General features: G+C 40.9%; 3 protein-coding genes across 6 annotated transcripts in view; 2 read left to right on the forward strand and 1 right to left on the reverse strand.

The window, feature by feature from the left end:
• Positions 1–3009, forward strand: LOC141015530 (archaemetzincin-2). The gene is made up of 7 exons (XM_073489647.1): positions 1–235; positions 588–876; positions 1144–1317; positions 1460–1588; positions 1890–2053; positions 2218–2394; positions 2654–3009. Exons 2-7 carry the CDS (start codon positions 588–590, stop codon positions 2810–2812), a joined length of 1092 nt encoding a protein of 363 aa, XP_073345748.1. The 5' UTR covers positions 1–235; the 3' UTR covers positions 2813–3009.
• Positions 2991–10993, reverse strand: LOC141015527 (monocarboxylate transporter 7-like). The gene is made up of 6 exons (XM_073489640.1): positions 10705–10993; positions 8161–8401; positions 7899–8042; positions 7661–7789; positions 5190–6158; positions 2991–4111 (listed from the first exon to the last, which is right to left on the reverse strand). The coding sequence occupies exons 2-6, from the start codon at positions 8396–8398 to the stop codon at positions 3804–3806; spliced, it is 1788 nt and encodes a 595-aa protein (XP_073345741.1). The 5' UTR covers positions 8399–8401; positions 10705–10993; the 3' UTR covers positions 2991–3803.
• Positions 10491–15602, forward strand: part of arsg (arylsulfatase G) — an 11254-nt gene continuing 6142 nt past the window's right edge. The window contains exons 1-5 of one of the 4 annotated variants that reach the window (XM_073489643.1): positions 10503–10572; positions 11967–12001; positions 12796–13035; positions 13287–13522; positions 15377–15491. In XM_073489643.1, coding sequence (XP_073345744.1) covers positions 12809–13035; positions 13287–13522; positions 15377–15491 — 578 coding nt within the window. In that variant the 5' untranslated portion in view covers positions 10503–10572; positions 11967–12001; positions 12796–12808. Of the gene's footprint in view, positions 10573–11966; positions 12002–12250; positions 12268–12414; positions 12482–12795; positions 13036–13286; positions 13523–15376; positions 15492–15602 lie in introns of those variants that run through there. The other 3 variants (XM_073489642.1, XM_073489645.1, XM_073489644.1) reach the window with 3 other exon arrangements.

Genomic DNA, 15602 nt, shown 5'->3' on the forward strand with positions numbered 1-15602 from the left:
TACATGTCTACACTGGGGCAAATTATTTGTATTTTATCATTTCTTACGAACGATAAGCTGATAAATTTTGTCCTTAAAGACATGTGTTGATAGGGTATCTTGTTTTGTTGTCGAACGGACGTGTTGCAACGTGTTTTTATGCCGTGCAGTTTGGAAAGCTCACAAGAAGTTCTACTATTAGCTGTCTAATATTTATTTCTTTGCTGTATGTGAAATAGATCATATTTCCAGGCAGGTTTGTATAATTATTATCTACTTACACACTTCCGCTACTTTGAATACCCTCAATGTACTGTAGTGTATTATGTTATAAATCATATTTCCATCCAGTATGTGGGCTTGTAACCTGTCTAATATTTTCTGTCACATAGACTTTCCTTTGCTAACAGCCTCCTATTTGGCTTCTATAAAGTTTATATAACCAGGATACATTTAGTCTTTATAATCAAATTTTCATTTCTATAATTAATTCGAATACTTGTTTTCATAAGCATCCATAGGTAGCTCTAGGGGTTCAGAGTAGAAGAAATGCTATCAAAGCCATGTTGAAAATGTCACCCTGTTGATGACGGTTATCTCTCCTGCAGATGAAGAGGATCCAGCACTCTGTGGAGACGCTGCAAACAGCTTTGGTCTCCAGTCGTCAGGACTTGGTTAAACTTTACAGCAAGTACACAAAAGTAGAAAGGCAATTGTTGGAGGCAGGATTCCACCCGGGGCAGCCAGGTTCACTTTTCCAACCCATAACAGTGCACTCTGACTCAGACTGGATCCCCGCTCACCCTGAGGAGCCTCAAGACTTTGAGAGCTTCTACAGAGACCCTTACCGCAAGACCCCCGATGCGAGTCACAATACAATTTATATTCAAACCATAGGTGAGTATGTTTGTGTCTAGTGCGGCTAGAGCCTCCGTAATCCTCAGTCCTTGTAAAGAGTGTGGGAGTGGTCCTGATAAAATGGCCATTTTTTAAGGAAAGGACATGCATAGTTGGTATTTATCCATGCCACGTACCCATGACCACAACAGTAAACATGTCACCAATTGCCCAAAAGATGACAAGACATACAGTCGTTTTTTTGGACTCAGCGTGCAGCATGTTACATGGTTGGCTGGCCTTAATTCTACATTGTGTTTCCTGTAGGTTCCTTTGGGGAGGCCGGGGCAAAGACAGACCAGTATGTGGAGTGGCTCAGAGAATACTGCCAGGCCTTCTTCCATGGACTTTCTGTCAAGTTACTGCCAGCAGTAACTATAGCTGAAACAGGATGCTCCTTCAGAGTTAACAGCAACTCGTACAACCTGCAGATCCTCACTGGTAAGTACCTCGGGTAAGTCTTAGGGTCTGGGTGGCTACTTTTCATGTGGAGCTGCAGGAGTATTAGGAGTGAAATGCATTGATCTCCAACTGGACCTTGTATGATATTGCATTGCCATTATTGTCTTCTCTTGAAATATAGGTGACTTGCTACAATTCCTGGGGAACAGGAAACCAAAAGATGCTTTTTGCATTGTTGGAATCACAATGATTGACCTCTACCCTAAAGAGTCCTGGAACTTTGTCTTTGGACAGGCCTCTCTTAGTATGGGTGAGATTTTACTTCAGTGCCTCAACAAAGAAAATGTTACTCTATCTGTGATTATTAAGGATAGATGCTACTACACTTAATAGTAATACGCCACTGAGTATCAACACAGAGTAAATCTGATGTTAAAACACTTTGATATGTTCAGGACAAGCACAATTTCAAAGAGAGAATCAGTAAACATGGCTTCATTTATGATCGGCAATGCTACCGCTGATGGTGTAATGTGGTTGACCTGCCACTAGGTGGTGCCAAAGTTATTTACATAAAATCCATTTCCTTACCTGCATCCTCACTATTGCAGGAATGGGTGTTTTCAGCTTTGCCAGGTATGATGACAACTTCTACAGCAGAACTTATGCTGGGAGGCTAAAGAAACGACTTCTGCCAAAGCAGGGAGACTACTCTGTGTTTGACGGTTATTACACTCCACCCATCACCAGCACCCTGTTGCTTCGATCCTGCAAGGTTTCTATCAAACATGCTCCTCCACTCACTCAATTTTGGTACTATGAACCTCTCGTCAAAGGTCCTTCTTACCTTTACTTTTATCATTACCGCTGATAAAACAGTCAATACTCCTGTTTTCTTTTTGCTATCAGAAAACCTCATGTTAAATATTTTTTTTCCAGACAATGACCCATGAGATCGGCCATATGTTTGGAGTAAAGCATTGCCAGTGGTTGAACTGTGTCATGCAGGGTTCAAACCACCTTGAAGAGTCTGATCGCAGGCCCCTGGATTTCTGTCCCATCTGCCTTCGCAAGCTGCAGGTCGCCATTGGCTTCAAAATAGCTGAAAGATACCAGGTAAAAAAAACAAAAACCTTTTCATAGACAGAAATCTGTTTTACAATGACAGTGAATTTTAACCATAATTATATATATGTTTCAGTTCCAGTCAGTATTACAACTTTTTTTTGAGAACTTCTTTTGTTTTGCACATTACTGGTACTTGTGACTGTTGCAACTTAATTACACTGAAGTAATTCATTGTGACATGTGATCTCCTTTACAAAGAAGCGTCTGTTTTTTTTCCAGTAAGTGAATGTTTATCTATGTTCAATAGTCCTTACTGCGCTGGATGGAGGAGGATCAGAGTCAAACATCCAGACCAGAGGAGGCCTCTGCCTGTCAGTCTGTGCTGCACTATCCCAAACCCACTGAAGCCTTTCACACATCGGCACTGTGGCTCTGCAAGTGCCTGGACATACTGGAGAAAATATGAACTTCGGTACCACTTTCTGCTGCCATTTGATTAGTAAACAGAATCTTAATTTTGTTTATGATTGGTACGCCAAATTTCACACATACTGGATAATATATCTGGGAGACTGTAAGGTGTATATTGAGTTTCAGACACAACACAACCTTGTTATTTTTAACAAAATGAAAGATGCAATATGTACATAAAATATTTTTAATGGAAAAGGGAACATTATTTAAAAAACAAACATTACATCTGATTGAGAAGTTCAAATCACACTGTTAGTTTGTTGCGATTGAACATTTTCAATACAAAAATAGTTTGAGTCTGACATCTCATCACACATGAGCACATCATGTGTGATGAGATGTCAGACTCAAACTATCGACATCAACAGCACATCGACAGCTTGGCGAAAGTTTGATTAAAAATAAACACTTTTAATCACGCACGTTATCTCCTGAGCTTTATGTATTTTCTATAACACTTGTTACAGAATCTGTGCAATTCATTGTTATGCAGCTAAATTTGTGTCACAGTTTCTCCGGTTATCATTGCAGTATTGATCACCAGCAGGTAGTTAGTTCATCAAGTATCAGTGTTGTGGAATATCTAAAACTGAGGCACGTCCATTAATGGTCGATCACTCATAGTCCACTTTGATCACATCTATACATCCACATCTCACAACATTGTCCTTTAAAGCATGGCCATATCAAAAGTTAACTCACTTAAAGCTGATTTAATAGTACACTCTTCCATTTTAACAGTACTAAAAAACACTGTTTGGTACGTAAGTTATGTAAGGCAACATTGCTACATACATGTTGTGGTCTAAAAGATCTTGCTCTCAGAGCTCAGATCTACACTGACAGATCAATGACAGATTATTATTGGTCTTTCTTTTCATTGTACTCATGACACGTCAGCACTTGCCAGCAGTCGTCCTTAGATAGCCTTTTACCTTCATAAGGCTGGACCCTTTTATTACCCTTATCCTATCGTTATCAGCTCAAGCAAAACTTATAACCTCCTCAGTGTCTCTTGTGGCCTCCTCTTGGTCGCAGACCAAGTTGTCATCTACTTCACTGCAATCTTGAGGACTTTCAGTTCTTTTGTCCTGTTCACATACTGCACTCTGTTCCACAGAGTTCCCTGTTCTTTCATCTATGTTTTCAGGGTGTTTTGATGTCTTCCTCCTGCAGAGCAATCCTCTCTTAGCAGGTCTTACCAGACCCAAGAACACAGCACTGACTGCCATGCCAGCTGCACAGGAGTAGAAGGCAGATCCGTAGTTTTGAGTCACATCCACCAGCACACCTGGTAGAGGATAGAAAAGGATTAAAAAGGAAGCATTAAAGGGGCGTTCCAACAATTTTACACATATAATTCACTTGTCATAAGGAGAACAGTCCTGTGTAAACAATTATATAATGTCTTCTAGGGCTCTGCAGGGGGCTGAGAAAATTTGGAGACTACACGTTTTCTTGTGTAAAGCCTGCACAACAAACTGTGTGAAGTTTACAAGAATTTACTAGACAGGAAGGGTCTAATGCAAGAAGCTACTGAGTTGTTTTATGGGAAACGTAGGATCCAGTGTTTGAGATAGATTTAGACTAATGGTGTGTAATGGTTGAAAATAATCGACTTCAGTGAAAAATGTTTTGTTGAGTGTTGTGTGGGGAGGGTCGCAGAGAGTCGGATGCAGAGCCAGACCTTCTGGAGGAATAAAACCCTGGAGACACATCGGATTCTGCTCTGATCTGGAGCCGTTTAGTGACAGGAGGAGAACTCAGAGATTACTTTTAAGTGGATTTATCTTCAATCCTGTTTATCAACCTTACTGCAGCAGTGATCTGCGGAGCTGACCTTCGCTGTCGTGTGTTCATGTTCTGTAATGTTAACTGCTGACTGGATCTGGAGTGGAAATGTACTTTACTTCATGAATATCATGAGCTATCGTTGCTTGCTAGCTTACGGCCAATGTACTGTCAAATATTTTGGCTTTTGGGGGTGAAAAGCAAAATATTACTCAAACTTGTGTGAATAAGCACAAGTTTGAGTAATGTGTGTCAAGAATTCATTCTGCTTTCTGTGTGAACACTAAAAGGACTAAAGTGGAGGATATCTCGGCATCTGCTGCATCAATTACAGCCACTCTTTTTGTTAACTTTTGCAAGTACCTCAACTTTATGTCAGTCCAGTCCTAAAGAAAATAGAGTAGCACTTTAAATCTTGCTGTATATTCAAACTAGACCTGAAAGCAGCATTAATGCATTGCCTGTTGGTATGCTTTAAGTGATTGTCTCCAATTACTTCTTCCTCTCTAGCTCTTTCTCTTTAAGCTTTGATTTTGATTAAAAGCACTGAAAACTTCTCAATACAAGAAAACACTTACCTCCGAGAGGGGGTCCAGCCAGCCCAGCAAAGCTATGTATGAACACATAGACACCAGCAGCTGAAGACATCCTCTCTATGCCCACCACGTCATCCTCAGCCAGCATGGGGATGTGGGTGCACGCTAGTGTTCCCATTAAGAACCCATACAACGCACAGCATACAGCCAGGCCGTAGAACTCCGTAACCAAAGTAAATCCCACCAGATCTGCAGTCATTGCAATGACACATGCCAGAAGCACAAGCAGCTTCCTTTTCATGAACTGCTTCCGTGTCAGGATCCAACCGATGGCGAAACGGCCCAAGATTTCAGACACTGCCATGATGGAGAGCATGTAGGCAGCGCGGTCCCGCTCTACCCCTCGACTCACACTCAGCTCGATGATGTAGAGTTGAGGGGCAAAGAAGCCAAGTGTGGCGAACAGTCCAAACAGAGAGTAGAGGATGAAGCTGCACTCTCTGAGGATGGAGAAATCTAGAAGTTTCTTTGCAGATAGCTTTTCATCATCTGATTTCATTTGATCTTTCACCACTTGTTTCTCTGCATCTTTGTTCTGTTTATCGTCTCTTTTAGACTCTGTAAACTCTGTCACACTGTTTTCCACAGATGTCTGTTTTTCTTTGTCCAGTAAAGTCTTTTCCTCCGTTTCCTTCAAAGACTGGACACCAGAGTCTCCAGTGCTCACAGAGCCTCTGGTGAGCTCATTATCCAGGCTGTGGGAGGTATTTTGTTCATGTGAGGTATTACCTGTCACAGAGTCCACTTGGTTTGTGCCCTCTAAGTTCTCCTGTGAACTTAGGGCCTCCAGTTCCTTTGAGGACAGTCTATCAGTCTCTGCCTTATGAATCACACTGGGTTTGATAATGATTGGCCGGAGAAGAGCACCGCAGATGATGATGGTGCTTTGCAGAGCTCCTATCACTGCCATGGTGTGTCGCCAGCCAAAATGGTTCCTTAGTGCAGAAAAGGCTGAGGGGGGAAGAAGGGGTATATAGTGAGTGTTTGTCAATGAAACTGCATATGTAGTTTTAAGTTTGGTCTGTTCACAATCTCACTTGGATAAAGACTACTGCGGAAATTGACATGATGGTTTGTCTCTCAATACCTGGCTGTCTGTGGCTCTTAGCCCATTCCCATTGGTTCCCACGATGGGCATGAATCTTTAAAAACAGACCATAAATGTATAGGCTAAATCATTTCCTAGACCAGCTGGGTACTTCGGTGTTTATCATAGATTACACAAACAGGACTAAATAGTGTATTTGTTTAGGACTATTTTCAGCCACACTCAAATGAGTATTTACAGCAGCAGGGTGGTTTATGTGGAATTGGATCTAAATAAACTCAATGTGCCCGTGTTCATGTAGAGGAACAAACATGTCACAAGTACAACAGTGTGGTTAATGATATGTTTTTCATAGTTTTATGCTCGGAATACTTGTTTCATTGTTGATTTTCTTGGCAAATGTTGACAATAAGCAGCGCTCTAGACCAACTTTTTACACTGGTTGCACCTTACTTTTTCATTTAGGTGCACCCAATAATACATTTTAATTTAATTCTAAACAAATTAAAGGTGCAATGTGTAAAAAATTTAGCTGAAAACATTTTAACAGTTACTAGAATTATCAACAGAATGCGAAGACATAACTGTTCTGATATTATGATGTCGATATATTGTGTTGCAGACATATCTACTGAAGTTAGCATGCTAACCAGCTAGCCCTGTCCTGTCACAGTCCTCAGCTCCTGTGCCAGCGGTGTCAACACTAACACTCCCAGTCTGGACCACTGCTGAATGAGCGAAATAGCTAACAGTAGCTACAGGTAATAGCAATTAACTGTTACTTGAGATGAAATGCTAACCCCTATTCGTTTTTAAGTTGGCCAATTCTTACATATTGCCCCTTTAAGTAAGTTATTGTAAACAGGAAAACATTTGTTCAAAGGCAACTGTCTACACATGCAGTTGGTGTTTGTTAAAACTATTTTTATAGGCTAAATTTTTTAATCTGACCTGCTGACTATGTTTCTCTTAGCATTTTATTTAGTAATCTTTCCTAGAGTTTTGCAGTCAATACATAAGCTATACAAGTCTTCTTGTCCAAAGAGTCGCAAACTCAAGAACATATTTTAAAAAACAAGTACTTTTATGTCAGTCTCTATTTTGATGAAGAAATAAACACTTTGCTTCATCGCCGTTGTCTTAAATATGAATGTATTTAATTCATTACTGCCCAGAAAGCAACACTTCTAAGCTATCTAAACAAAAAGAATTACGTCTGTACCAGTTACCCAAAACAAGCATATCTCAAGACGTTGAGACAAGGCCTTATAATCTTTCTGTCTGGACAGTATGAAACCTAGAGAGTGTATAAAGGTTACAGTGTTCCCTTCAAGTTATTTAACTTTATTTTTCTACCACAAAAACACATTCATCACATTGTTTTCAACCAACATCTCCCACTCACCTGGTGCCAGGGCAAACATGGACAGGGACTCTCCAGTGGAAGCCACAGCTGTAACCAGAGCCCGACGATGGTTAAAGTACTGGGAGAGGATGGTCACAGTGGGCAGGAAGGTCAGGCAGTAGCCCATACCTGCACAGTGAAAAAGATGCATGTTTAATTTAGCTACACAAGCCGCTAAGACACAAATTCAAAGAACATTATGTGATGTTCAGAGAGGAAGAAGAAAGCAATTAAATACCTGCAACTACTCCATAGGTGATGTACATTTGATTGATGGAGGTGGTAAAGCTGGTGGCAATGGTACCAGCGGAAACAAGTAATCCTCCAAGCATGACAACAAGTTGGAACCCAAAGCGGTTAGTCATCACAGAGGAGAGAGGACCTGAGGAACCATTGAGAACAGACTTTTTATTTCATTGTCATTTTCGATTTGGGCCACAGTCTGTTCTTTATTTGGTTTTGTCAGGTGTCACCAACTCAACCTCATCAGCTGTACTCACCGTTGAAGGTCATGACAAACACGCAAATGGAAATGATCCAGGAGACCCGACTGTTGGTCTCCCCGTACTCTTCCATCAGGTCCTGGAGGAAGATGCCGAAGCTCTTGATGGTGCCGTAGGTGAAAACCTCCACCAAGAAGAAGGCCACAGCCACTGCCCATCCCCAGCCTCCATCAGGGGCCTCTGTGTACACATTGGGCCCCAGGAAGCGTGGCCTCTTGACTCCACACAGTGCCATGCCCTGTAAAGAGAAATTATGTTTTTAGTGAATGGTTGATTGCCGTCGTCACTCATGTCAAATGTATCTAACCTAACAACAAACATCAATGTACATGTCCGTCCTGTGTAACCTGTTACACACAGGCCAGCTGCTCCCCTTTTAATCAGAAGAAATGTCATGTTAGGTGTGGTTAACCTGCTCATACCTTCCAGTTACAGTAATCAGCTGACTTGAAAATGCTGCCTGACTAGTAGGCATGTTATTATATTCCCTCTTATATTCCTCTTTGTTTAGCAACTTGCCGTTTAAATGAACAGCTTCTGTGCATCCCTACCTTACCAGGTTACTGTTGAATGTACAAACACTGTCTGTGCAGTGACCAAATATGGTAAAGGAGGAAAAGGCAGCAGTTGTTTAGGTTTAGCTCCTCTTTGCACAAGGCTGGGCCTAATCAATTATTAAAGCTAAAGCACACTGGGGGCAGCATCGGTAGCTCATACAGTTTTAGTAGCTCATAATACCTATTGGCCCTGATTCTGGGTAGGATATGTTAAAATGTTACACAACTTTATTTACAATTTGTTTTAGAAGCTAAAACTAAGCAACGATATAATGGATATTAAGGCTTAAATAGATATAGTTTAAGGTGTGATTAGATTATTATTCTGATAATTGTTAAACAGTCCTCAATCATCCGACTGATTAGAGTTTGGTGGTCAAAGGTCACCAAGGCTTCACAACACAAATTTTTGGCTGTAATACAAGAATTAATGTGCTTATTATGACAAAACGTCTCATAGATGTGATGACAATTTAATGTCCATAAATTCAAATTCTCTGTGACATCATAATGTTCAGCAAAAACACTTTTATGGCCGTTGTTCAACACCATAACTCAGGAACAGAAGGGGAGGTCGTGACTAGATTTCAAATTTAGTCTGATACCGCATTGGTGACACTAATCCTGGGTGTGTGCTGATCGTATAGATCTTCTGTGCTGCCGGGTTGCAGATGTGTGTGAAGCTTTGACATTTTAAAATGTCTGCCTTCTTTGAAGCAAAACCAACATTTAAAAGCATCATTGACGTTCATTGCTACAACTTTGTGTTCTATGAGAATCAGCTTTACTGGCCTATCATGTAAACGCATACAAGGAATTTGACTGTTTTTTGTTTTTTCTCAATGAACTTTCAGACTATTATAGACATTCAGCATTACTCCACCACAAGCTCATTCATTCTGCTAATTATGATCTTGACGTGATTGCTGTTGGACCATGTGACAAAACTCTATCAGTCCCCTGTACACCTCTGTAAAAATACTCTCCAAGTGAAGACAGCAAGTTTCACACTGGAAATTATTCACTGGAATCATACATAAATAGTGACAACCTTTAATTAAATTCCTTCAAAATGTTCACTACATTTTTTTTTCTTTGTCGTGCCTATTTTTTTCTGTAACCAACCAAAAAGGTGCCATAGTTAAGAAATGGCCACCAGTCAAATCTATCCTCAAAACAAACAGGGGGAGGCATATCACCAGGGTAACCGCTAACTGCTGCCAACTGTAGCTGCCGTTAGCTTGTTAGCTCGGTCAGTGTTGTTGTTTGCACCGCTAGCACTGGAGCTTTAAACTAGGACAGGCTGTGGCTAGCTGGTTAGCATGCTAACTTCAGTAGAGATCCCTGTCACACAATACATGGACATCATAGCTTCAATGTATTTAATATATGTCTTCACCGTCTGTCGTCTGTTAATTTCGGAATGTTTGTGACTAAAATTCTTACATATTGCACATTTAAGTTTTTAGTTACATCATCAAAGTGTTCTTTCTCAACTAAATGTCAGGAAAATAAACATTATAATCCCTTTTCCTGTTTTTTGTTCCAGCTTTTAAGTTGAAAATCACTGCCCGTCCTGTTACATGATACACCTTGATTAGTAAATCATAACTAGATTATTCACGACTTTACACACACAAGACACGTTTTGTTTGATTTTGCTGCCCTGACCTGTTAAAAAACTACTTCTAAAATAACTCTTTTAAAACTGTTTTGAATTAAGCGGGATGGGAGGGGATACTGATGATGAGTAGTGGGAGCCATCTGTTTAGGACCCGGCTGACGCAATGCTCCTAGCGGCGACTCATGCGGTCGGTGGACAATGTGACTTTATTAACTGCTAAAACAAGTTGTAAGTACTCGTACGTAGCTTCTTTGAGCTGTATGTTTAAGTCAACACGTGCTGAAGACGTGTCCTGGCATATACAGTTGATTAACTCAAGCAATATGGTGGAATAACGTGTATTTACGTCGCGTGTCTCACCTGTGTGTAGCTAGTTTCAGGCGGATGTGCTCCTTTCTTCGCTCGACTGTTGCTGCTGTAGTCCCGCCGCGTCGGTCACAGACTAAACTTTACTTCCACATGTCCTCCACACTGTCTGTGACGTGCATATATAGCCTCATAACCGCACACATGGGGACACGCCGACAAACATGCTGTCTGACACTGGCTCGCATTCATGACCACCCCCCTTCCCAGACGGGCGAGGGGGGCTGAGAAGGGTTAAGAGGGATCTGGTTACAGCCAGTTCTCCTCCTGGCCCGGAGCGGTGTGTGGACTCCCCCACTGCCCTGCCTGACTGCGGGGTGCAGGGTTGTTTGGGGAGTTCATCTCAGGGTGTGAGAGACTGAATCTGTGGATGATTGTTGTTGTGGCTTCAAGCTGTATGCCGCCAAGTGGTTAAAACGTTAATTACGTTAACGTGTACGTTTACATTAATTACTTTATCTACAAAACATTGTCTAAAGTTACTCTTTTTATTTATCTTAAAGGAGACATAGGCTATTATGCTCATTTTCAGGTTCATAGTTTTATTTTGGGTTACCACTTGAATAGGTTTAGCTCCTGTCACTTTAAGGCCCCTCCTCCTGAATACCCAGCCTCCTCTGATTGGTCAGCTCACACATGCCTGAACCAGTACAGCACAACAGAGCAGCTGTGCTAAATCAATTCTAATGCGCCAAACAAGCAAATAGGCATAAATTATGCAAATATATGTCATGGTGACGTACTGTGATGTCACATTGTCACATAATTAAAGGCGGGACTACTGACTACTGTGGAAGAGAGGAGCTTCTGTTAGTGCGGACTATAACCTTTTTAAATTTCAAGATCTTTTACATGCACAAGAACCTATATAAAACACTGGAGGAAAGGAAAAAAAATGAAAAGGCGTAATAGGTCTGTGTGTTTGTGACCATAGAGCCACCACGATTAGCCAACTAACCAAATTGTTGATCAACAGAAAAATAAGTGCCAACTGTTTTGTTAATCAATTAATTGTTTTGATCAATTAAACTAAATTTTCATGTAAAAATGGCAGAAAGTGCTGATTTCAGCCTCTCAAATATTTAGAGTTTCCTGCGTTTATTTAGCCCAATATGTTTTGTTAGTTTATAAGTGATGACAGATATGTTCAGCCTTACGAGTTTTCCTACATCTGTCCTACATAGTGTTGCTGTAATTTTCTATCATAGTGCCTGCACACTGGCTTGCCTCACCTTTCTGTTTCTCTCTACCAACAGGGTGTCCCTCTCTTTTTCTCTTCCTGTTTCCCAGAGTAAGATTTTGATCTGTTGCGTAGCGATAGACTGAAATACAGGTTTAGCTAGACATACTTGTGTGATAAAGGAGATCGGAACATTTGTTAATAGCAAACAATTGGATTGGACCAATCATGTGTCTTCACAAGAGACAACTATTCGCCTCTGGTTTTATCACTGTCATTTTGTTTACATGCCCTCAAACAACCAGGTTACACAGACAAACTGGGACAAGGAAGGAAAATTTGCTGTATTTCTCTTAATCCCTGATTATAGACACCAGGTTTCTTGTTTACATGGCTTTTAAGAGGTTTTTGTCGTACAGAAATTATTCTAAATGATTTCCAACATTATGACTGGTATCAGTACCAACTGAAGTTTATCTGGTTTATCTGATGTTGATTGCAGAATCTAATGGCTATAGAACGACACCAGTGGTCTTTAGATTAGTTCCCTAAAGACCAGTTGCTGTTGGTATCGGGATCTGGTCATCTGGGGTTTGTATAGTATACAGCCTTATCTGTTGCAAGCTATTTTAGTGAACAGAGTTGTGTTTTTAAAGCCTAAAAATGTATAGACTGCACTAAATATAACAGAAATGGGTTTTGTGGGGATGGTTGCACTGTAAGTCCAAAAATAAGACATTTACCTAGTCATTTTCTTTATTTATATGGTACATTAACTGATTTTTTTGCATTTTATTGGATACATTTATTTACACACGAGTGTGCTTGCATGCCATGCTGTTCATGGATTAAATAACAGTGCATGCCAGCAAAGGATTTAATGAAACCTATGTAACCTTTTGCAGGTTTTGACACAAAATGGCGGAGGGTTTCTCCGTGGTTCTTCTCTCTGGGATGCTGATGTGTGGTCTGCTGCTCCACACGGTGTCCCAACATGGAGCCAGTGTTAAAAAGCCCAGTGAGAAGCCTAATTTCATCGTCATACTGGCAGATGATATTGGCTGGGGTGACCTGGATGCTAACCAGCCGGAAGAGAAGGCAAACAGTACACCGCACCTCAACCTGATGGCTGAGCAAGGACTAAGGTAGAGAATTTAATCATTGGTCTGTTATGTTGCATTTAATTACATCTTGTATCATCAGATGTTTAAATGGAATCATGACATTTATAACATAATGGAAACATTTTTGTGTTGCACAGTGTTTCAGTCTCTGACATGGTGGAGTGAGATTGCATGGGAAAGGTTATAAATGGTTTCCTGAGTATAAATAACAGCATATTGCCCATGCTCTCTCCCTCTGTGTGCCATTTCTCCTTAAAAATGACTTTTCCCAGATTGACAGACTTCCATTCTCCTGCCTCAACCTGTTCTCCATCCCGTGCTGCCATCCTGACAGGCCGCTACGGCCTCAGAAACGGGGTGACTCACAACTTTGCTGTGGGCTCTGTGGCCGGTCTGCCTCTCTCTGAAGTCACCCTACCTCAGCTCCTGCAGAAGGCGGGGTATTACACCGCCATGATCGGGAAATGGCATCTCGGCCACAATGGACCATACAGTCCAATTAACAGAGGTAAGTGGGAGTTTGATATTTCTCCCCCTAAAACCCTTTCCAAAGTGTGTGCATTAAGGTCAACCCTCATTGTTTCAGCCTAATTTAAAGGGACAGTTCACCCAAGAATATTTTATTTACTATTTACTTTGTATCGTATCACGTCACAGAAGGAACGTGCATCTGCTCATGGACGAGAGGCTCGTGTTTGTGACATTGTGGGATGTAAACAATAATGGGCTAAGCTCTAATGTTAACTAGTTAGCTTGGTTAGCAAGCCAAGTCCATGCACGATTCCATCTGTGCAGTAATACGGTTGGTGGGTGTATATCGGTAGAAAGAAAATAGTTCCCACATGAAACTGCTCACAACAAGGTCTGTGGATTATCTTGAGTAAACGCGTCAAGTTGTCTGGAAAGAGACATTGCTGTTGAGTTTTTCAAATGTATTTTTTGCAGACAGCCATCTTGTTCCATTATATTCAAGAGAAAGCAGACATCTCTATGGCCGATACCTCCAAAACTCTGCAACTTGAACCAAAATATGATTTGGGGATGTACTGTCCCTTTAAAAAAACCTGTTCCCATCCAATGTTAGTTACAGCATGTTTTGCTCTTGCTATTTGGTATCCTTTGGTAAACATATAGTACAAAAACAACCTTTTATAAACATACAGGTGAGATTAAATAAAGTTATCTGAAACCTCAGTAAACCCTGTGAGGAAAGTGGCCCACCATAGCCACAAGCTATAACTCAGAGGAGTTGATGTAAATAAGTAAAGGGAGTATATGAGCTATATACACACACAACTGGCATATCCAAAATATTAAACAACTCAAAGGTTACTGTTCAGTCTTGAGGATCTACAAAATGCCAGCATTAAGCATTTATTTAACAGTTGAAGGATTTTAAACAATTTAAAAATACAAAAATATTTGTAGATGCCACCTAAAACAATGAGCTAACACACATTCTTCTGTTGCACAACACTTGAGTTTTTTCAATTCAGTGTTGTGGCGTTCAGTAAGCTTTTCTAGGCCATTCCAGCCACATGGAGCGGTTGAGCCAATCCATCGGCCCTGCTGCAGGGAACAGACTACACACACGTCCCTGCAGCTGTGTCCTATGAGACGACAGACTGGTTTCTCGATTTTTCGCCCACAGCTGACTCAACACCCACCCCCAAGTATCACTAACCCTTCATCACCTTACTCATTCCTTTTGTGCGTGCCCAAGTCTGCCTTCACCGCCTCACTTCATATACCCACTGCCTACAAATCGCATTGTATTTGTGAGATTGTGCAGGCTCACTATCGCTTAAAGTTCCAAACCTTGGGAACTTTAAGCCATCATCGACCAACGGAAACAGCACACAACCACAAGGACCAGTTACTGTCCGGAGGGAGTACCATTGGGCCTAGCAGGGTCACTAAACACATTATACTTTGCTATGGTAATTTGTTTATTAAACAGCGGACAAGCTGTTCTGATACAAAAACATAAAAACGGGTGTATAAGCTTTAGCGCAATGAAACTGGTGTTGGTTAGTTCACACTGTTGAGGTCTTTGGTCGTAAAATCCTTTTAAACTGGACCAAAAGTAAACAACAGATTAATGATGTTTTAGAGCCAAGCAAACACTGAAGCAAACTCAACATTATTGACTCTTGAGCAGGTTTTGATTACTCATTTGATACATTTATACATTGTACTGCACAGGAGTTTGAGGGGTTTATTGTGTGTTGGTATATATTAGTTTATGGCACAATCCAAACATAATGCAGCTTTATCTGCTGGCAGATTTTCTTATGGTGCCAAAAATTCATTCCAGTTGTATTGATAAATATTTGCACCATGTTTATTGTCTCTTGAGCAGGTTTTGACTACTACTTGGGGATTCCTTACAGCAATGACATGGGCTGTACTGACATTCCTGGGTATAACTTGCCACAGTGTCCTCCCTGTGATTCTTCTGGACCTCAAGTAATCAGGTGTGGCTCTGTGCTCCTACTGTAACAAATATGATCATAATAAGAGCTGTTCAACTGACAAAATGTTGTGCACATTCATTTCTACATGTACATGGACATTTCTTAAAGGAG

The sequence above is a fragment of the Pagrus major genome, chromosome 20 (assembly GCF_040436345.1).
Source record: "Pagrus major chromosome 20, Pma_NU_1.0".
Classification (NCBI taxonomy): Eukaryota; Metazoa; Chordata; class Actinopteri; order Spariformes; family Sparidae; genus Pagrus; species Pagrus major.